This window comes from Microchirus variegatus, assembly GCF_963457635.1.
Source record: "Microchirus variegatus genome assembly, chromosome: 3".
Classification (NCBI taxonomy): domain Eukaryota; kingdom Metazoa; phylum Chordata; class Actinopteri; order Pleuronectiformes; family Soleidae; genus Microchirus; species Microchirus variegatus.
The window spans coordinates 17473457-17496862 of NC_139804.1; the positions used below are offsets into that span (position 1 = coordinate 17473457).

At 39.6% G+C, this 23406-nt stretch overlaps 2 protein-coding genes across 3 annotated transcripts; both read left to right on the forward strand.

Moving 5' to 3' along the window:
- Positions 1-3308: 3308 nt before the first annotated feature.
- On the forward strand, positions 3309-7532 carry LOC310924997 (phosphatidylinositol 4-phosphate 5-kinase type-1 alpha-like; the record flags this gene model as incomplete). The annotated part of the gene is made up of 9 exons (XM_083886863.1): positions 3309-3463; positions 3720-3837; positions 4061-4213; positions 5170-5472; positions 5560-5768; positions 6242-6325; positions 7027-7075; positions 7168-7252; positions 7333-7532. The coding sequence occupies 9 exons, from the start codon at positions 3309-3311 to the stop codon at positions 7530-7532; spliced, it is 1356 nt and encodes a 451-aa protein (XP_083742989.1).
- Positions 7533-10112: 2580 nt separating this feature from the next.
- LOC310924769 (inositol polyphosphate 5-phosphatase K-like) lies at positions 10113-21498 on the forward strand. Of its 2 annotated transcripts, XM_083886597.1 has the most exons (14): positions 10113-10206; positions 10597-10693; positions 12748-12849; positions 12932-13040; positions 13620-13736; positions 14152-14327; positions 14675-14786; positions 15315-15424; positions 15588-15614; positions 17100-17325; positions 17990-18127; positions 18758-18838; positions 18921-19025; positions 19520-21498. In XM_083886597.1, the coding sequence occupies exons 2-14, from the start codon at positions 10608-10610 to the stop codon at positions 19607-19609; spliced, it is 1479 nt and encodes a 492-aa protein (XP_083742723.1). In that variant the 5' UTR covers positions 10113-10206; positions 10597-10607; the 3' UTR covers positions 19610-21498. The 2 variants fall into 2 exon arrangements, with proteins under 2 accessions (XP_083742723.1, XP_083742724.1); XM_083886598.1 differs by lacking the exon at positions 15588-15614.
- The last annotated feature ends 1908 nt before the right edge of the window (positions 21499-23406 follow it).

Here is a 23406-nt window from a genome sequence, read left to right on the forward strand (position 1 = left end):
CCTGAGAATGCAGGATGGTCCATCACACCACCACTGACTATGACGTTGTTGCCACTGTAATAATTATAACTAGTGCTGTAACTAACGATTCAGTTTCATTTTTTATTATCGATTAATCTGTCAAGTAATCATTTGGTCCATACTAGGTCAGAAAATGTTGATCAGTGTTTTTCAAACCTCAAAATGATGATGTTTTAACATGTCTTGTAAGATGTTTTGAAAACAGAAAACATTCATTTTTAAGAAGCTAAAAAAAAAATCTGAGAACAAAAAAACAACAACATTCACAACTGATTATTGATTATAAACATTAAATTTAATGTTAGGGAAGTCCTGTTTGATTGTGTCAGATCATAGAGGTGCATCACTGAATGTGTGTAATGAATGACTGTAAGATGTGGCTAATTCTCTCTATGCTTCTCCATGTCATAGATGAGGGGAAAAGATGAGGTCAGAGGCATGACAGCAAACAGCTGAAGATCAGACCCTGTGAGTATTAACCGGTTGTTTCAAAGAAATGTAACATTAAGACTTTTCAACAGAATTCATTCATATTTTCTCTCCCCTCTGTTGAAAAAGGTTGATCCCTGCTCCTTCAGAAGGCTCAGTCTTGTCACCTTTGAACCTGGACTTAGAAGAACCTCATAAACATGATTAAAAAAAATACCCCACTTGAGAGGTCATTGTTAGTTCTTTATTTATATTTATATACTATATGTGCGGAGCCACTTTTAAGGATGAAATGATCTTGTTGATGGTTATTCAGTTCATTTAATTTGTTAAAACATTGGGGAACAGGTTTGGGTCACCTTTTAAATGATGTCTCTGACTAACTGTACTATTATCTGTTAAAATGGCATTTATTTATTTGTTTTCTTTTACTTAATTGTGTTCCTTTCAGTCATCCAAACACAAAAGCTACAGTGTTAAGATTTTAAAGGTCTAAAGGGCTTGAAATCAGCAAAAAAAAACCTTTATGAAACTTTTTTTTTTTTTTTTTTTTTAATCTTCCAGATTTGGCCAGCACCTTTTTTTTACGTTTTTCTAAAGGAAATGTACAAGTTTTACCTGCAGCCAGGCTCCGATTAGACAATGCCAGGTGACAATCACATAGGTGTCCACTAGGGCTGTCACTTTTCATCCGAAACACACCAGTTTGACCTTTATCCATAAAGTTCAAAATATACAGCTCATAGGAGTGGTGCACCAGACTCTGTTCTGAAGTCATTGGCAAAATAAGCGGCTGTTTAGTGCCCTGCGACCACGAGGGTGTGCCCCTATGCATCAAGGTGACAGTGGTAACAATAATAATATTAATTCATAATAAATCATTTTTTCTCAGAATTCTCAGCTTTTAAAAAGGTTTACAACTTTTCATTTTATTTTTCTAGGTATAATCACGACTCACAGCAGAGCTTTTTTTGCCCAGCTGTCGAGGGCTGGCCCTGTACCAAATTGTCCAGTAGAGTGCACTGTTGGTTTGGCCTGTATCCATGCTTGTTTTGACCGACGTCAGTAGAAGACGACAGTAATGACGTTTTGCAGTGTCGATGCAGAAAAAAGAAGAAAAAAACAAGCAAAAATGTCCTACTGAGCAGACGCTAAAATATTTCAATAACGTCACTAATATAGCTTGTCACATAATGTTCGTTTGTACATGACAGCCCTAGTGTCCATCTCTTTTCCTCTAAACAAACATAATTTACAAAATCAACATCATGTAAACATAAAAATGAGAAGTAGGTAAAAAAAGAATTCCATTCAAACAGTTGTTTTTTTATCCAGGGAAGTTGCCACGTGGTAGCTATGGGCGAGTTGCACTGTGCCTTGTGACATATTTCACATTTTAAATTGCACATCATGGTCATATCTGCACCACTCATGTCCCTGTTTGGTTAGGTAGAAGATGCTTCATACTATCATATTTTAAATATATTTAAATACTTAATGCTTAAATGTAAATGAGATGGATGTTCTCATGCATGAGGTGAAGGTGTGTGTGTCTGGAAAATGCAAAATAAAAAACTGAGATGAAAATCGGTGTTTGTAAAAAACATAGAAATTGAGTGATTTTGAATATCTCCTCAGCTACAAGTTAAGAGCCCTAGTTTTGATGACACTACAGTTTTTCCATTCACCCATTCCCCCATACTTTCATACAGTACATTGGCATGTAGACTAACAGAGCCAGGAATCAGACCTACAAGTTGAAAGCTGGCTGTGCGCCCTGCACTAGCCCTTTACAGGTATTTCAACAGATAAAATGGTGGAAATGGAGTCAAAAGGAGTGGGGATAATGTTTAAAGATACTGCTTGTCATTTCTTGGTTAGGTCCAATTTCATGGACATTTGGGAAACGACAGTCTCCACGTTACAAGTCCTCTGGGGATGTCACAGTTCAAACGGCAGTTTCCACTCACCTGACACCACCACACTCTTCCTGCCAAGACACACCTCCCCATCAAGCGAACACCACTCACCTGTGAACACCTGCAATCAGCCCTCCTTATATACTCCAGCTCCTCACTCACTGCTTTGCCAGATTGTTCTTAGCCCTCATGCAGTGTTGTCCTTGACCTGCTTCACTCTGCCTGAACCCTGGAGCTCGCCTCTGACCACGTTTCTGGCTGCCTGTTCCTTGGACTGTCTGGAGCATTTTGTTTGGTTCAAACTCTCCGCAACTCCCTGCCTGAAAGAAACAAAGTGCATCTCTGCGTCTCTGTCAATGACTGCCTTCCCATCCCTGCTGATTCATCGTCTCCTGTCTGTTTGCCATTTCCTCTGCTGTGGTTTTTATCAAGACTGCTACCAATTGGGTAGATGTTGCGGAGAGTTGAACCAAACGGTAGCGGGCGATGGTCGCTCAGTGGTAGAGCAAGTTGTCTTTCGACTCAAAGTGCGGAAGTCAAGCTACTACTGCATGTAAAAGTTTAGTTGGACCAGAGTCAGATTCCGTCTGTCCTGGCCGAGGACTCCTGGGTGATAAGTCTCAGGTGAACTGCAACAGAGATTGCTTTGTGACTTTGATTACGTACATTGTCATCAAAGTAATTTGGTGACAGGACGTGATGTCAGAGTTTCCAGAACTCTATTTTTAACAACAGAGGAGGAGATGGAAAATGTATCATTTAAAATGTAGCAGAAGAAAAGATCAGCTTTTTTCCACATATGTAGAGGAATAAAAGAAGGAAGGATGACCGTTACCAACATTGAAGGCATGAATACGCCATTAACTACTGTTAAACCCCACTACCGACCAACCTCTACAGCGCTCAGAGCTGCGTCCTAGAGTAGTGAGTTGGTGCAACATGAGGCCGTTTTCGTTTTTCTCTTGTCACCAGTCAACCCTCAAAAGTGCTCTCCAGTTAGGCATTACACACACAGTGGACAGCTTGACCCAAAAACCCGAGAGAGATGTTCTGCTGCAAGATTTTGAAGTTGTGGAAACCATATTGTTCCCCAAGTAAGGATAAGATATGATAATAATGTAAGGATACATGTGAGTGAATATGTATTCCTCTTCTTTTGGCATTTCCCTGTCGGTCACCAAAGCAGATCATTTGCCTCCATCTTGCCTTATCCCTTGTGTCCTCTTCTGTTTCACCAACTGTCCTCATGTCCTCCTTCACAACATAGATGAACCTTCTCTGTGGTCTTCATCTTTTGACCTCTATTGTGTGTGTGTGTGTGGCGTAATCTGGTGACTCTTTTACCTGCAGTCGGGGCAGTAACATGACACCACCGCACGACTTTGCAGACTTCAGGTTTAAGACGTATGCCCCTACAGCCTTTCGTTACTTCAGGGACTTGTTTGGAATTCGACCTGATGACTACATGGTAATATATTTCTTCGTCTTGGATGTCTTTATCTCTTCAGGACTACTCCAAAAAGCGCAGTTAATTTCTGAAGAAATAAGGGTTGTGAATTGTTAGAAGGATGAAGCAATTTATGGGATAATTGAAAACACAGTATATTACTATATGGAGGTGCAGATTTGACTCTTCTTTCTTGTTGTCCACTTTCATTATCACATCTCTAACCACTGTTCTGCTCTTGTAGTATTCTCTGTGTAATGAGCCGCTGATAGAGCTGCCAAACTCTGGTGCCAGTGGGTCACTGTTTTACTGCACAAGTGACGATGAGTACATCATTAAGACAGTTCAACATAAAGAAGCTGAATTTCTGCAGAAACTGCTTCCAGGTTACTATATGGTAAGTTCTAATTAGGGGCGAAATGGTATTTGCTGAATGATTATCACCTTGTTTATCTCCTAAAGAGTCAACATCTGAAATGGTCAGTTATGGTCATAAAAATGTGCCTGCTTATTGGTGCAAGTCAATTGATCTGTACATGGGTCGTTTTGGCAATGGATTTTCATCTGTATGCGATGAGCATCTCCTTTTTATTTCCTGCTCAACACCAACAAACAAAAATCATGGAAGCGGACCCTAGTCGAGAAGATCGGACAGGAGACACACTTGAGGAAGTGCAAGAATGTGTATATCCAGACTCGGTGATTAACACTGCAAACAAGAGATCACCTGAAGGCTAGCTATGAGCATCGTCCAAGGCATGGCCACCATCCGGAAGAGCAAAGCCACAACCCGGTTTTGCGTTTGCAACCTATGGATGTGAGTCATGGGTAATGACCAAACAAAAGGAGGTCGATGCATTAGATTGGGAATACAGACACTTGCTCGAATTATCCTGGCAAGAGCACCGAGCAAGCACCTGGGTGCTAGAGAAACTTAACATCAAGATGATGCACCGTGAGCAGATAGTCGGAAGAAAGATGACCTTTGGTTATCCTGTCCATCACAATAGCCTGGAAAAGCTGTTAATTCAGGGCAAGGCCCCAAATTAGAGAAGGAGGGGCAGATAACCGCAGGCTCATAGATCTCAACAACTCTGCTGTCTTATCAGGATAGATAGATAGATAGATAGATAGATGCTGCTGGTGCTAATCCCAGCTGACATAGGGCAAAAGGCATGGCACACCCTGGACAGATTGCCAGTCCATGACAGGGTAAACACACAGAGACGAACAACCATTCACTCACATCTATGGTTCATTTAGACTCTCCATGTCTCCTCGATCATCTTCCATATTATACTGATACTTGTTTTAGGCTTTTCTTTTAATATTATCCCCCCTTTCCTCCTCTAGAATCTGCATCAGAACAAGCGCACATTATTGCCAAAGTTTTATGGACTCTACTCTGTCCAGGCAGCGGGTAAGAAAATCCGTATTGTTGTCATGAACAATTTGCTGCCAAGTGCAGTGCGAATGCACCTCAAGTTTGATCTAAAGGGTTCCACCTATAATGGGCGACAGGCTTCAGCTAAAGAGCGGGGTAAGGATTTTCCCACATACAAGGATCTGGATTTCTTGCAGGACATGCCCGACGGGCTGTTGCTGGAGGAAGACAAGTACAATGCTGTGTGTAAGACCATTCAGAGAGACTGTCTGGTAAGAACCAAAGGAACAATTCCCTTTCTCAACGTGCGTCTTGAAATTCATTGTAAATGAAACGTACAGTACTTGATTTCCATTCAGGTCTTGCAGAGTTTCAGTATAATGGATTACAGTCTTCTGGTGGGAATCCACAATGTAGACCAGGCCTATAATGAGCAACAGAGCTCTGTGACTATGTCTGGGGGCATGGACCGGAGGAGACCACAAAGCCAGAGGTCCCTGTACAGAACTACTATGGAGGCAATCCAAGCAGATACAGCAAGCGTGGGGTCACAGGACACAGAGGACAAGTGAGTTACGAGGTTCATGTTGTTGCTTTTAACAATTTCTGTCACCACAATAAAACATTTATTCAGGGTAAAGACCTATCTCTAGAAGAGTTTTTATACCAAGTACCATCCAAGAAAATATTCAGCTCTTTAACACCATTGTCACCAACGTTTCAATACAGTGTGTAAATAGTTCGAGCAAAGTCAACTACAGACTTTTCACAGGGGGCAGATTTATTAGAAATAAAATCATCTGCTCTCGTCGTCATCCTCTTCCTCACATACAGTATATTTCATACACTGGTATAGTGAAATTCTAATTATTATTATTGAGTTTATTATTAATTTTGCTATTTGTAAAATTTTCTATGCACTTCTGCGCATTTCTGATTTTCATCCAAGTACCACCAGAGGAAGCTTGCGTACACATACCACAGTTTGAGAACCGTGGCTATAGATCATTCTTTGTTGTTGTCTTTTTGTTTTTTTTACAGAACTGGAGGAATACCAGCAAGAAACTCAAAAGGCGAGAGACTGTTGGTGTACATTGGTATCATTGACATTCTGCAGTCTTATAGGTAAACAATAGATAAACTTGGTGTCTACGTTGAAGTCGATCTTTTATGTCAACAAGTGTAGCTTTTGTGTAAAATTGTAATACAGCATACTGGTACAGTTATGCTGTTTTTTCCATCATGGCATGGTTCGGTTTGGTACATTACAGTTCGGTTTGGAATGGTAAAGCCCGAGGCTTGCATTTCAACTGAGAACACTACCTTTATGTGGTAGGTGGGGTGTGGGCTCTGCCCGACGGCCCAGTAGTTTGGTTTGTAGCTGTTTGTTTCAACGAGACGTCAAACTTTGTATGAGAATAGACTCTGGGCATTTGCCTCGACTTCCATGGGATATTTACACCGATCACAAAGGAGTGCCATTTTTAAGTTGGCCAATTAGCCGACTGTTATCGGTTGAGCCAGTGTAGCTCCACCATGACTGTACCATTTTACTCTGGTACGCCAAGTGAAGGGTTCCAAAGAATGGAATGACTGGTGCTGGTTTGGTACTATTCCTAATGGAAATCCAAAAAAATGAAATGTAACGTACTGTACCAAACTCAACCGTTCCAGTGAAAACACGGCTCTACATTGACTGGAGCACAGAGAGTATTTTTGACTCATCTTTGATCCTATTTTCATCATCACTCTTGAACTTCTCCTTACCCAGTCTTTGAAATTAAACGTAATTAAATAAAAATTTGCACTTCATGTGTCAATTTCAGATTTGAAAAGCAGCTTCTACACTTATGGAAAGCTCTGGTTCACAATGGGGTAAAGTATATTTTAGGCTAGCCTTAGTTTCAATGTTAAAAAGAAAGGAAAAGACAAACTTTTACTCATCATTATTTTTTCCCTTTTATTAGGATACTGTATCAATTCATAGACCAGATTTTTATGCAGAGCGGTTTCGAAAGTTCATGTGCAACACGGTCTTCAGGAAGATCCCACGTATGTACATGTGTCTGTCAATAAGCATGGACACGAAACTTGATGGATTTTCTAAATTAAATTTTCTCTCTTATATCCAGCAAAGCCCTCCAGATCTAGAAAGCACAAGGCAGTGGCCCGTGGTCATTTGAAAAAAAAAGGTAGCTGTGGGCCTCCTCAGCTTACTGAAGCGAGTAGCAGCCAAAATCCTGTTCCCCATCATGAAATCAGCCCTGAGACCAGGGAAGACACTGACAGACACAACGGTATGAACAGGAAAGAGGAAAGTGGGGATGTTTGAAATGTAGTATTGTGTTCCTGTCCAGCTCGTAAAGGGGAACAGGAAGCAACATGAGAGAGATGTAGAAATTTGGTTACGTTTATTATTATTTAAACAAAGAAGTGAATGGTGTAAATTGCAAAATAAATTGAAAATATATGTAATATATGTTCATATATATATATATATATATATATACATAAGTGTGTGTGTGTAACAGAGGACTCTCAGAGCTAAAGTATCATAGTAGTTAATAAATCAATCATGCATTTTTCCACTGTCTATCTATCCTCCAGATGAGGCCTGCGGGGCTGCTGGTGCCAATCCCAGCTGACATAATGCAAAAGGCGGCGTTCACCCTGGACAGGTCACCAGTCCATCACAGGCCCACAGAGAGACAAACAACCATTCACTCTCACATTCACACACCGATGGCCAATTTAGTGTGTTCTGTTTAACATGCAGAAAACCAACACACACACACACACACACACAGGGAGAACATGCAAACATGCCCTTGTTTGGACCAGGTCACCAACCACTATGGCGCCATGTGGCCTTGAGTAGATGTGTGAATTACAATGACATAAAGTGGAAATTTGCAAGTCTGGTCATTTTTTTCGAGATGGAGCTCCCCCTACAGTTTCGAAGTGCATATTTTTTTACAACACCACCGTATATAACCATTCCAGTTGAGCCGGTGAACTTGAGCTGTGGAGCCATGTCCATGCCAGTCTGCATCCGTTTTGCATGTTTCTGTGTTTTTCAAGTGTCAGTCCGGTGTTTACTGATGTGTGGCGCCTCACTGGGTCAGACACTATTGCTGCCTTGATCTTATAGCCAGTACCTGGCTTGGGTGCATATAATATTGTAATATGATTTCATTTTATGCTTTTGTTTATTAAAATAACAAAGCCCATCTATGACACATCCCTCTTCTATGTTCCCACTTGGTTTCTCCTGGCACCATAAATAAGAGTGGCTTGCAAACTTTAATGCTTCGTCATAGTAGCGATGATGTTGATGAGTTAATTGTCTTACCACTGATAAAATGTCTAATCACTTTTCACTAATTTGAAATGCCACATCAGAATGACCTGGTATTTTGTGAGGGTCGCCCTGAGATGGTCTACTATTGACGTGAAGTGGAATTTGCTTGTGGAACCATAGTTTCCTTTTTTAATTACTTAGCTTAAGTGGAAAATTGGTCCAAACCATTCTGCCATTTCAGAGGGTTTTTATTTTGAAATTACACACTCTTACCGTCATGTATATAAAGAGTTGTAAAACAAAGTGGAGGCTTGCTTTACTACAGTCTAAAGTAAGCCTCAAAAGACGCTAGAGATCATTCGAACACGTCTTGTGTTGAATAGAAAAATAACGAGGAGAAAAAAAAACTTGAATTTACTTGAATAAACAATACAGATCAGTTATTTTTTTTCCTCCCACACAGTTGGCTGCAGTAACAAGCCGCCTACCATTGGCAGCAATCCGAATGGAAAATATCTTTTTGTTGATTTTTGGTGAATATTTTAAATATTTAATTTCCTACTGTTTCACTATAATGGAAGGTATCAGCAAAACTTCACCAGTAGTAAGTAGCAGCCTACCATTGACAACTACTACAGCAATCAGAATAAGTAAATGCCTTTAAAAAACGAATATCCAGCGAATATCATACTTGCTCAAACGTCTACCTGCTCAAATAGCGTTGCAAATTCTTGAGGCGTAACTGGAATATTATATGTTACAAAAAACTGTTTATAAGAGAGTCACCCCTCTCCGTTAAATAGCTGGCCCACAGCAGGATTTGATTATGTACCCAGTTCTCAAAATGTGTGTCAAACATCTCTGTTCAGATACCTGTTCAAAATAAAGCTCAGACCTCCAAAGCGAGAGAATATAGTGGGGAATAAAATTCCAAATATAAAATGAAATAATATGAAATATATCTTGAAAGTATTGTTTAGTGCACAACGCAAGGCCCGGGGGCCAGATGTGGCCCGCCACGTCATTTTATGTGGCCCGCGAGTGATTAATTGTCTTTAAAATCTGTTTCCTGCACGCATTAAGGAAATATCTGAAGTTTTTCAACGCTTTTGCGAACCACTTGACAATGTCAATTTAAAAAGTAAAAGTAAAATTCATATAATATTTTTTTTAATTATTTTTTCCACATTTATGTGTAATCTTTATTTTAAGCATTTTTTCATATACAGAAAAAAAACTTTTTTGTAGAGGGCTGTAAAATTATTAGAACAGTGTTAATGTTTGAATTCTTCTATTTTTGTTGCTGCCCTTGTTGTTTCTGTTGACTCGTGTTTGGTCGACATCACATGAAGGGACAATGCTTGGTGCATATACCTGCTTTGACGCATAATGATAATAATACTTTTAAATATTATTAATATCATTGTTGACATTATTACCTTTGCCATCACAGCCATTTTGATAACATCATCAAAGACTGCAGTTTAAAAATGATGTTCTTCCCTCTTCGCAAATGTGGCTGAGACGACTGTTTTAAATTCACGCGAGAAATGCTTTTATTTCGAAGCCGAGTGTTCTGTCTTCCGGGTAGGAGGCGGGGTTAACAGCTACTGTACACACAGCCGCTGTGATGTTTTTATACTGTACGTTTCTTCACAAGTAGATAAGCTGCGAACTGCACAAGTACTGCCATTGCCCACACCAGGTAGTGTACGATGAAACACTTTATTATTGCATGTTGTCACCGTGACTCGTCTAATGTGGTTCCATTAAAACTGGTTTGAGCTAGCAGCGTAAAGTAGCCAGCGATAGTTAACCACACCACAACAGCGAGAAGGCGAGGTTAGCTGAGTTAGCTCGAGGCAAGTTATGATAACCGAGTTTTGACAAGTGAGACTTTTACATGTACTGTATCAAACACAGACATGTTTCCACTGTGAATAACGTCTCGTTATAAGAGACTGAAGTCTATAGCAGTGTTAGCTAACGGAACGTGCAGTTTTGTTGCACCTGTTAGTGTATTTTATTCGCCGCGGGCTATATATTTTATGTTTTTATAGTTGACGTGATAGTACATTTGTATTGTTGTCAACAGGCGTAGAGACGATGATGGAGGCGAATGAGGAGCAGCCAGACGTCCAGCAGTCTGACGCCTGTGTGGAGGAGGGACATTCAGACGAAGGCACTTTCAGGTTAAAGTGACGACTGTTTCAACAGAGTTTCTCCTAATTGTCCACACGAACCCGCCACCACAGTAAATGCTAAACATACAGTTGAATGCAGAGGTTTGAAGTTTTTCTCAGCCATTTATCCCGACACGATAAAACATGTATCCCCTCTTTAATCCCCATAGAATAGTTTAACTGTAATGTTTGATTAGAATGTAATTCATACAGAATTATAGATTCAGATTACTTTATGAAAATGTGTTTAATCTTTGTACTGTCAAGCCTTTGTAGGCCTTACATTTATGATCGTTTTTAATCGCTGTGCTAGCAGAGTATATTTTAATGTGTTGGAGTGTTTCCTCCTACCATTGTGGTATAGTCAGAATAGACAGAATTAGAATAAGAAGGCGTCAGAGATAATGTGACTCTAATTATTATTGTTTTGTTATTAGTTTGAAATCAATTCCTGACCACTCAGATCACATATCCTGGTATATAGTAGAACAGTATTTCCGATTTGTCTTCAAGTACCACAAGAGGAAGCTCTAGTACCACTGGTGGTACACGTACCATAGTTTTGAGAACAATGTCACTACAACTTCTCTGTATACATGTCCCTCTGGTAGAAAGATTGCTATGCTGGCACCAGCAACAACTTCCTACATGGTCATGAAATGTAAAAAAGATTGCATCAAAATACAATATAGGCAGAGCATCTGTTCATGCTCAGCTGATGAGCACAGTGATCAACAAATATTTTCAATAACCTTTGGACGAAATGCAACAATTACCATTTTTTCCCAGCAATCTTGTTTACTACTGGCTTAATTTTGTCATCAGGAGGGTTTGTTTTTGTTTTGAAACCATAAAAATTGAACTGTGGAGTGCACTATGTACACAACGCTTAAATGTTATCATGTATAACTCGAAAAAAGTATCACTTGGAGTCTGAGTCTGTCCTTTGGGAGTTTTAGAGTCTTGAAAGTGCAACCTCCTCAGTCTCTTTCTAACAGCATGATGTTTGCCAGTCTACAAACATTTCCCTGTCAAGCAGTACATCTGCAGACGGATTATGTTGCCCAACAATACATAACCAAATGCGGATTGGAAGGGAAAAAAGATTTATTTGTTGCTGGGAGCTCAACAGCCTGCAAAGGGAAGGCGCTTTTGTTTCCACACATGCAAGTAGATTTCATCATATAATAGGCCTAATGACGAAACTTTTCACAGTGAGATTAGACGTGGTTTTTAGTACACAAAGAGGACTTTCAGACAAAAAGTACCCAATTGTTCAACACGCCAAATCTGGTTGAGTGGGATTCTCTCATTTCACTCAGAAGCCTTGAAAACACACTGATGCTCATTTCCTTCTATTTTTTTTTAGCAAATATTTTGTGCTTCCATAAATTTTAACATCAAAACTGGGCCTTTCAAGAAGAGCTTGCAACTGCAAGAATGGATGAAATCAGTCAGCTATTAGGTGGCATAGGACGTGTCCACTCTGACAGCTTCTCGAGTGATGCCACACAGTCGACTGGCAGTAAATCTGCTCTGTGCCATCGACTCAACCAGTTGTTGACCTTTGTGGATGATTTGAACCCTGAAGAGGAACTGCACGAGAAAGTGATGAAAACGCTGCATAATGCCTTCCTCGTCTGTGGCAAGACAGCCAATAAGCCAAAGAAACACCGTTTCAGGTGGAGAACAAATATCACCTGTTTTCTGGACGTAGCTTCTGTTTTTAAATGTTACTCTCTCTGTTCTTTATTCATCACTTACTTTTACCAGTTCCTTTTAAAGTTCGGTCTCCAGTAGACTGTCAACCTTTTGTGTTTTGTCATATACTGTATTTCATTGAGAAAATCAAATGTTATGTATGCTGTGAATATTAGTAGTAACTGTTACAGCAGCAGAAGGCTAACACTGTTAGAGCTTTTATGTTACTTTAACTCTGTGCTGCTCTGTTTGCAACACTGAATGTTTGTTTTTAGTTATGTCCATGTATAACTGATGAGGATGTGTAGAAAATGTAGATATGAATTGTGTAGTTTACTTTGTTTTTCCTTCTTTGCCCACAGGCTACACATGGTCACATGGAATGTGGCCACAGCTGATCCTCCAGATGACTTAAACTCGCTTCTTCATCTGAACTCCCAGAGCCCAGACCTCTATGTAATTGGGTATGTGGTTGCGGCAGAGTTTCTAGTTTAACTGCATATGTGGAAGAGTGACTCGCATTTAAAACTGTGCATGTGTGACTAGTCTACAGGAGGTGTCCTCGGGGCTACTAAGTTCTGTGTCACAACTTGTTAACGATGACCCGTGGAGTCTCCTGTTCATGTCGACCTTAGGACCACAGAATTACATCAAGGTACAGTCCTTCTTACACCCTCTCAAACCTGCACACACATCAGAAGTGTTACACAGGTAAACAAGAACATATAGTTCCTTTTAAGACCTGGCAATAACACCTGTCCTGACCTCTCAATTTACTAGTGTGCTGTTGCCTTGTTTTACCCATGTCGTGTGGAGCTGATAGGCTTTATCAACCTGTGTGAAATCATTTGATAGTGGTTCAAATCTCATAGACATTTCTACTACAGCTTTACAGTGATCGTTCAGCTATTTTGAAGTGAGTTTGTCGGCGGTAGTGACACACAGTGCTGTGCCTCCTGCTCACTGACCATTTGTAAACATTTTAGCCACTTAAAAAAAGGCAAACCTAATGAAATGCTTAAGTATATGTTTTCTGCTTTATCTTATTGGATAGCCTTTTCCATATGGAATCTGAAGTTTGTAAAGTGCTCACTCTCCCACACCAAAGTCCAGATAATAGATTAAAAAAAATAATATACTGTACAATAATGCATTTTTGGCTCACAATGACAAAGAAGCTGCTGGTCTATTAAATTTGTGTCACTCAATCTGAATTCGGAATGTGTGTATTCAGGTATCATCTATCAGAATGCAGGGTCTGCTGTTGCTCTTCTTCTCCAAACTGAAGCATGTGCCCTTCATCAGAGACATCGTGACAACATACACACGTACAGGCCTTTTAGGATACTGGGTGAGACACGCACGCACACACACACACACACACACACACACACACAAAACACAGGTTTATTAAAAGACAAAACTATTACAATTTCAACATGGGGTCCAAATCAGTGCAGCAGTTATTTTTTCTTCGCAGTTGTTCAAAAAATCTGGCAACATTATCCATAATGCTACCCAACGAATCCCCTTTAAACAATGAGAGGAATATTAAAATTAAGTATATGGTTAAAATGTGTGGGTTTTTTTTAAACACCTTAATTATTCAAACTACAGAAACAGAAGTAAATGACATCTATCAAAAATAACTTGTGAGCTTTCTTTTGCTCTCATTTTATGTTGATAATAATATAATAATGTCTGGAAATGTAGTTTTGCTGAACTTCGTGGTTCTACCTTTTTCTTATCTCTTGTTTGTCTCTCAGGGGAACAAAGGTGGTGTGTCCATCCGTTTGTCCTTCTATGGCCACATGCTCTGTTTCCTCAACTGCCACCTGGCTGCTCATATGGAATATGCCTCTGAGAGAGTGGATGAATTTGAGTACATCATGGACGTGCAGAAGTTTGAATGTGAAAAGGCTCCAAGTATTGCTGATCACAGGTTACCAGCAGCACAGAATCACCAGTCTAATCCCCAAATAAGTGACAAATGTAGTTGAGGCTGTTACTTATTCCAAAAATCTGGGGTCTTCACCCAGGTGGAGCTAACAGCTGAATATCCATTGTTGTTCCTTGCTGTATTCTGCAGAATACTGTAGAAACCTGAGACATTTACACATGCTTGAATGTCCACAGTAATGTCTTATTTTTCTGGCTGTATAGTTTGAACTCAAATGTGTTTTAAGGTTCAGGTTCGACATCCCCACTCACTCAAATTTGAATGGATATCTGAATTGTGGTTAAATTTACAGCCCTAATTTGAGACTCTTGACTTGATTGTATTTCCAGACTGGTTTTTTGGTTCGGTGATCTCAACTTCAGAATCCAGGACCATGGCATGCACTTTGTCCGCTCCTGTATCAGCAATCAAACCTACAATCTGCTGTGGAGCAAGGACCAGGTTTGAATCTTAAAGAAATATCCAGCTCTTTAACCAATTGTCAAAGTGATGGTTCATGTTTTTTGTTTTAAGTGTAGCTGTATGAGGTACTCCTTAGAACTGTGCTGTGTGCGCTCCCTGCACAGAGAACCAGTTTGAGACAAGACACACTCTCTCATTGAAAAAAATGGCTGTTTGCAGTGACACTAGGAAAAATGTATTCTAGCCAATTAACAAAAGGCTCACCTAATAGAATCAATGCCAGCAGTGTTGCCACATTTTGCTATTTGGGAAAGGTCGTGACAGTTCACCAAATCAAGCTAAGGATTACAATTACAAGAGTCACAAAATAACACATTATAACTTTCTGATGGAGGCAGCAGTGAATCAACAACCCCTCTGTGCAACAATCCAATTTTACAAAGCTTACAAAAGGTAACAAATCAGTTTCCAGTTTCTCTTTACCTGCTCATGTGAAAAACCATTAGTCATATTCACAGTTCATTACCCTGTTAGCTTGGTTATGAAAGCCTGTGTTATCATTTGCAGTTGATCATGATGAAGGAGAAAGAACAGATGCTCCAGGACTTTGACGAAGGACCTCTGGACTTTCAACCCACGTACAAGTTTGACTTAAACTCTGACACTTATGACAGCAGGTAAGTGCCTTAAAATAACTCATGAACACCATCACAATACATTTTGAATGAGTGAACACACACTTTTTAAATTTCTTCATCTGCAATACGTGACTGTTAAAGTATTCATTTTCATATATATATATATATATATATCATCTAAACCTTTTTTCACCTCTCACAGGCAATTCAGGACATGGTTTGGCTTTAAGTAAGAGTGCAAAATGCATTTGTATTGAAATCTACCTTAATTTGTCAGGTTATCTCAGTGTTAATCCCTCTAACTACATATCAGTATGTACACTACTTTTATCGGTCTATAAAAATAGTGTCTTCTTGTTTCATGCTGCATATTTAATAAACTAGTAGACAGCTCACAGTCTTTTCAGACAAATATTGCGTTGTCTGAAAAGAAATTACTGAAAAGCTTGTTTCCTTCACAGTATAGTGACTAAGCTCACTGGTCTATTGTCTCATGAGATAATACTGCAGTTGAAGGTACCCTGTGGAGTTCATGACCACTAGTGAATTTAAGATTGTTTTAATAAGTGCACATAACATGTCTATTCCTATTTTCACGGACTGACAGGTGGTCGAGATAATTAAAAACAATGTGCCAGAAGTAGCCAAGAATTGAAGAGACTTTCAGTCTGAAATGTAAAAAGATGTTAAAAAAAAAGCAATATATTGCAGCATCTTTTTTTGTTTGTTTTTGTTATGGAAATACTGATACAGCACACTTGTGAGTCCTCAGTGTTGTGCTTAATGGGTTTCAGTGAGAAGCGATTAATGAAACAAACTTAATTTGTTGTTGAAAAACTCTGCAGGATGTCTTTAAATTGCAAAATTATCAGGGGTCTACGTTAACCCACATTTAACATGGAGTTGTTTTAAACTCCGTAATTAAAACTATTGTGTCCTAATACAGCTGCTACGTAACTGCTAACATGCATGGCCAGAAACAGATGGTTAATTATTGTTAATTTGATCTGTGTATGTTGATTTATAACTGAATGTACCTCAAACATGGTAACACTGATGATGGTGTTTACTGTGTGATGATGATGCTTGTCAGTAAAAATCTGCAATCAATACTTAAGCATCAGACATGCACATGCGCTTAGTTGTGTGTGGCACTGACACAAAGTCAGCACTAAATGCACTCTGTCCACTCCCTGTGGCCAAGAACCATACTAGACATAGAGGTATGTTACATTAAAACATGGCTGCCAGCAGAGACACAAGGTAAAGCTGTATCGAGTGTCAGTGTTGGGTGTGTGCTGACTACATGTTAGTTCCTCATATGACACACAAACTCTTGTACATGAATTATCTCTTTAATATTACAGTGTGATTTGGTGGTTAACGGGTCACCACCTGTGACTTGACAAAACATACTGTGAAGGATAATATCCAAATTTTCAATAGTCTGATTTGCAACTTGACTGGTTTGGAATTGCCTCTTTTTTTAAAATGCAGATATATAGACATAAAACAAGAGAAAAAAAGTATGAACATAAGTCACTATTAAGTCAGTATTTTTTGTTGAGACCTTGCTCTACAACCAGTGCCTCATATGTGTCTTTATAGCGCACTAGTATTTCATTTACTCTCTTTGTGCTATATAGTAGTTTAACTATTTTCTGTTGTTCCTTCTCTCATTTGTGAGTTCATATTCTGTTTGCCTCCTCTTTAGTGGAAAAAAGCGCAAACCAGCCTGGACAGACAGGATTCTGTGGCGACTCAGACCAAAACCACCAAACCCTGACAAGCTAGATGGAAACACAGAGGATGTGACGGAGGTCAATGAGGAGGAGGAGGATGAAAAGTATCCGATGATGATCAAGCAGGACCTGTATACAAGCAACATGGAGTATAGAATCAGTGACCACAAGCCTGTCATTGGTACTTTCACACTAGAGGTAAGAGACTGGAATTCTGACTGCGCTATTGGGAATGAAACCAACCATTCATGTGGTGGTTCAATCCTGGCTTGAATGTGGCTTTTTTACGTGGAGTTTGCGTATTGTTCCCACTTCCCATGTTTTCTAGTATCCTCCCACAATCCAGAGGGATGCAGACTGCGATTAGGTTAATTGGAGACTAAATTGACCATAGTTGTGAATGTGAGTGTTGTTTATCTCTGTGTAAGACTGCTGACCTCCAAGCTTTATGATATTACCATAAACCAGAAATTCACAGATGTCATCAGAAACCAGGCTACTACTGGACAGTACCATCTGTCAATCTGCTGTCCACTCATGTGTTGTGTTTTAACAGCAAATTTTCTCTAAATGGTAACATCATTTAGAATCTCATACTCTTGAAGAAGACATGAGTTGTCTCTTTGCAGCCAGTGGAGACGCCCCCTGGTGGCTAAGTGCTACTTCCACCGTACTTTCTGGGCTTCACTTTTCAAATCGGAAGATTATGGTCATTTTATATACAGTCTTAGTTTCTGGCTCCGCCCACAACCATTAACTGGATAAGTGCTTGAGGATGAATGAATAAATTAATGAATGGTTTGCATTTACAGTTGGTTGAAGCCCAGACTGATGATACATGATTATTTCTCCTCTGATCCAGCTGAGGAAGATGTACAGCACTCCTCTGGTGCATCTGCAGGCAGAAGGTGATTGGAGTGCAGACATTGATGCCATGGTCAGCTACACCCCTCTGGAGCAGTTCCCCTCCAGTACATGGGACTGGATTGGACTCTATAAGGTTGGCTGAACATATTTTCAAATGTGACGTTTCAGAGAATGGAGAATGTGGTTGGGAGTCAAAATATTACTGCATGTTCATGTTCAGTTTGGGTAATGACTCATCCATGAAAGAAGAAGCTAGTACACATAAGAAGAAAATGACTACAAGTACATGGAGAAATTCAGAATGATGCATGTATTGATTGTCAGTACGGACTGAGGTACACCTGTCCCCGCACTGAGAGCCAGTGCATGACAGGCATCGCTCTCACTGACACAAGGTGATTATGGTCACGTTATAAAAGGTTCACCTTGGAAAAATTAACATTCACTTTAGTCTACGATCTGTTAAGAATAGGTTTAGTTCAGACAGCCTTCCCCTGAATGGAGACTGAAGTGTATATGCCGCTCACTCTCCTGCACCAAAGTCCATTAAGAGAATCAGTGTTTTTAGCTCGCAAAACATTCTGCTTCTGGCTTGTATGGTATGTTCATGACACTTAAATATAAACAAAGGAGTGATGGAGGCAGCAGGGAATCGACAGCTTCTGGGTGTGTTGATGTGAAATTACAGATTTTAGCTCTGCTCCTGTATTTCAAAAAGAGTATCTATCAGAACTACCCCTGTAAATGATTTTATGTGATTCAGGTTGGTTTCACCAGCATGAGTGACTACATCACCTTCACATGGGTCAAAGACAATGAAGTCTTCCACGAAGAAGTCATTCAGGTAATAGCTTTTGCACCGATGAGTAAAAGTAATCAAAGTTATGGAATTATTAGATTATTACATTATGTCTCTGTTTTTGTAGGTGTATTTTGATAAAGAGGAAATCCCAGTGCGGGGAGGACAGTGTGTTCTGTGCTACTACAGCAGTATTCTGCAGTGCATCATTGGAGTCAGTGAACCATTCAGGGTGAGTAATACCAAGAGGACATGTCCATATCATTTCAGTGATAAACGACATGGAACTGAATTAAAGCTAGGGTTGGTAATTTGTTTCAGAAAACACTTTTTTTGTGTCCTGATAGCCATCAAATCGATGTAGTCTAATTAAAATAACATGTTAATTGATAAGGAATTGAATAGGAATGATAGAGTGTTTCAGCCTGCATGGAATAATATATATAATATCATAAATGGCTAAGAGTGCATCTCCAAGCGCTCTGCTGTATCTTCATGGTTATTACTTCAAATGGTCTATCATACTACAGCATGAACTTAGAACAGTTGATTACAGTTTGAATTTGAATCCCAAATCCCACGTTTAAAAAAAATTTCGAACAAAAACTGACAGCACAAACCACCAGTGAGACCCAATACTGGCAACAGGGCTTTACACTACAGACTCTAACTTTAAGCACAGTTCTATTGTTTAGGTCCTGGGTCATCTGCTTGTCTCTCTTTCAGGTCCATGAGTCCAAGGTAGCCATTGAGGAAGGCTTAATACCTGACAGGATAAATGGACTGGACGAAGCCATAGCAAGTGACTGGTCTTAAGATGTCATAGCTGTGGTATGAGGTAGAGATGGAATGTTTTTTTCCGCCCGACTGACTGTTCTAATGCTACTGGTGTAGATTTAGGTTACTCATCACCCCTGTGGTCAGTTCTCTGTTTACAACTGGTCTTTATGGTCACATTCTTTGTACAACCATTGTGTAAGTCCGACTAAAATGAAACATTAATCCTTGAATATGCAGATGAAGATGGAACCTTGATGCAGCATCTTTTGCTCACACAAATACTTTTTTAATGAAGACAGTCCTTAAGACGCATGTGTGTACCAACCACATCACACCAAGATGAAAATATCTCACCTGGTAATCTACCATCTTCATTTAGATTTTTTTTAATCCATTAAGTCATTCAGTGAGCCTGCAGTAACTTCAGTCATCATCACAGCATCTCCCAGGTTTTGGTTGCTTAATGTCAACAGGAGTGCAACCTTAGAGGCACCTTTGTTTTAAACACGTCTGGCTGCTTCCATGCGTTTTTCCAATTTTAGCGACTGCATATGAACAGCACCTGTCTGTGGGTGGTGCATGCAGGTTCAACCCTGTTCATTAACACACTTAGTAGGTGGAGCTTCAGCAGGGTGTGACCATGCGGTAACTGTATAGAAGAGCCAAAATACCCTGAATATTTCTGCTATTTTGTGCCGGCAGCACAGGCGACTGTGTAGTCGTGATACACCTGCTTGACCAGTTGATAATTAATATCTCAGCCTGGTAAAAGGTATCTAAAATGATAGATACCATTTTTGTAAAACATGATTTTAAACATACTATTTTGGTTTGGTCCATGCCCCATCTGCTGCTGCTACTGCTTAATGTGTGCATTGCAAACAGCAGCATCTAACTGATTTGCATTCCTTGCAGTTGCGTTGGTTTTGTCTGAGGTGGACCCACAGTGCAAGAGTGAAAAGCCCTCTATTAGGTTCAGAATAGGACCCAAATATCCATGTCTCTAGCTGATTTTGCAGAGTACACTGCACTGACAAGTAGTCAGTACGTCGTACAACCACACAAAAAGAAAACTGTCACTTTGCTAAGTAGGCAAATATTCTCTGCCTACTAAGTAAAGATAAAGAAACATGTATACATGTGTACTTTCACTCTTTCTTAAAATGTCCTTTTACTCAAAGGAAAACAAGAGCATCATATCAGTAGGAGATAGTCTTCAAAATGAAAATGTCCCACCTCAAATAAAAATGGAGTGACCGTACAACCAACCCAAGTCACCTCAAACTCTATAGAAGCTGGCATAGATAATAATCAGTAATAAAAACAGGATAAAATGGTTTACTTGGGTTTGGGGGGAGAGAGAATTGGAGCACTAACTTGGAGTTGGAGTTTGGTAACTCCTTCAGACGCCAGAGAAGCCCTTCAACACAGAAATGAAGATTTTATTGGCCTGACGTTTTCCTTTGTAAATGGAAGATGTTTCGACTTCATCTTTGTACTGTCCTAAAAGCATTGCTGTACTATGTAAACTTCACGTATTTATACTTTTAAATGTAAATAATTTAAAATATTCCTATATCTTATCTTGCTGAACAAAGATCATTTGATTTCCTCCTTGTATTTTAGATAACTTCAGTTGTTCCTGAGAACTTGAAAACAGATATTTCTAATATAATTTTAAATTTTGCTGGCTTGTTAACATATACCAGCACATAGTTGTATATACTGTAGTTCCAGTAACTGCTCCCTACTTAGTACTGTGATGTGAAGGAATAATGGAGAAATATGTTACAAAGTGTATCGTAATGATTCAGCAAGTGCCTTTGAAATGATTGATGCTTTATCTTTACTGCACTGTTCTTTGCTGCTCAATTTTCATTCATTTATTTTATCTGAACATAAAGATCTCTTTTACTGAATGTCATTGGCTTGCTGGAATATATTGTGAGCCAATGTGTCACTCTTTATTGTATTTTATTTTGTGTATGAACTGAGGAGAATCATATTTTCTCAACTGTTAAACCATAGCATAATGAAATGTACTGTAAGATAACAAATAAAGGCAAATATCAAATAAGTCTCACTTTATTTCTCTTGTGGTACATATTAACACAACACCTTGTTTTTATTGAGTATGCTCAGCTTACTTTAAACGTTTGTGAGTTTTTTTTTTTTTTTTTTTCTTCCTTTCAATGTTTTGTAATGTATCTTGAAGTATATTTTATCCTCTGTGTATCATCCTGGCGAATGGATCGGGTGCGTTAACAGTGGGAGGGTTTTTGAATTGAATGTATTATAAATATATCCTATGATATAAATATAATATTTTCTATAATAACGAGTCAGGGTCACCATGAACAAGGATCCTTTGAAATAGAGGAAATGATTCATTCTCCAAGATGCCCTTTGAAAGTAGGAGGGATTTTTAATTGAATTTAATATAAAACCTTACAGTAAAATTGAAATCCATTGAAGATATTTACGCACCTCTTAAGAACTTATTTAAATGAATTCTTGAAATTGAGGAAATGATGCACTTTTTTACAGTGCGAGTGATTTTGGCGTACCGTAAGTGCAAGAATAGATGCGCTACAGATTCAAGGCGGCGGCTGGGTTTTTTTCAGTCACGCTGCCTCCTTGCATTACGTCACGTCACCTGTTGTCATGGTCACCATTTGTTGAGCGACTTCACTTCAACAACAGACAGAGAACATTTAACATTTAAACGGATAAACATTTGGTTTTTCAGCCGCCGAGCAAAGGTATGATGTTATCTTCTTGTAGGGTGAACTACTGAGGATTCACACCAGTAATAACTCGCTTAACGTGCACGTGTGTTTGTGTGTTATAATGGATTGATCTGCAGAAAGTAACGTGTTTCTGATTTAGAAATGTAAAATATGCTATATTTTTTAATGCAACTTTATGTTATTAAGGGGCTAAGGGAAACTTGGTACAGTAAAAAAAATATGTATATATTAAATATAATATAATATTTATTAGGTAGGGGGCCCCTTTTAGAAGATTCCCATTTCTCGTTTAAAAAAAAACTCGATAAGACATAATATAATGTTTCTCTTTATCTAACTTACCAGCCATTTATATATTATTTAATAATTATATTATATTATTCATCCAGCCAGCCATTGTCTACCACTTTGTTCTCCACATGAGGGTCACAGGGCTGCTGGTGCCAATCCCAGCTGACAGGAAAGGCAGGGTACATCACTGGACAAGTCACCAGTCTGTCACAGGTCAAACACACGGAGACAAACACACCTATGGTCAAATAGAGTGTTCAAATAAATGTGTTTGGACATTTGGGATATTATAATATTTTGTTATATTACAAAAACTCGGGTCTGGGAAAAGTTCGGGGAGGCCATGGAGGAGGACTACCGGTCGGCCTCGAAGAGATTCTGGCAAACTGTCCGGCGCCTCAGGAGGGGGAAGCAGTACTCCGCCAACACTGTCTACAGTGGGGGTGGGGAGCTGTTGATCTCGACTGGGGACATCGTTGGGCGGTGGAAGGAATACTTCGAGGATCTCCTCAATCCCACTGACACGCATTCCCCAGAGGAAGCAGAGGCTGGGGACTCAGGGGTCGACTCATCCATTACCCAAGCTGAAGTCACTGAGGTGGTTAGAAAGCTGCCCAGTGGCAAGGCACCGGGAGTGGATGAGATCCGACCTGAGTACCTTAAGTCTCTGGATGCTGTAGGGCTGTCCTGGTTGACACGTCTCTGCAGCATTGCGTGGCGGTTGGGGACAGTGCCTCTGGAATGGCAGACCGGGGTGGTGGTCCCTCTTTTTAAAAAGGGGGATCGGAGGGT

Bases quoted from the DNA above. Each gene is read 5' to 3' on its own strand.
- LOC310924769 (XM_083886597.1), top strand. From the start codon at position 10,608: ATGATGGAGGCGAATGAGGAGCAGCCAGACGTCCAGCAGTCTGACGCC. The intron at 18,128-18,757 runs GTTGGCTGAACA...TATGTGATTCAG, and splicing joins ACTGGATTGGACTCTATAAG to GTTGGTTTCACCAGCATGAG. The intron at 19,026-19,519 runs GTGAGTAATACC...TCTCTCTTTCAG, and splicing joins GAGTCAGTGAACCATTCAGG to GTCCATGAGTCCAAGGTAGC.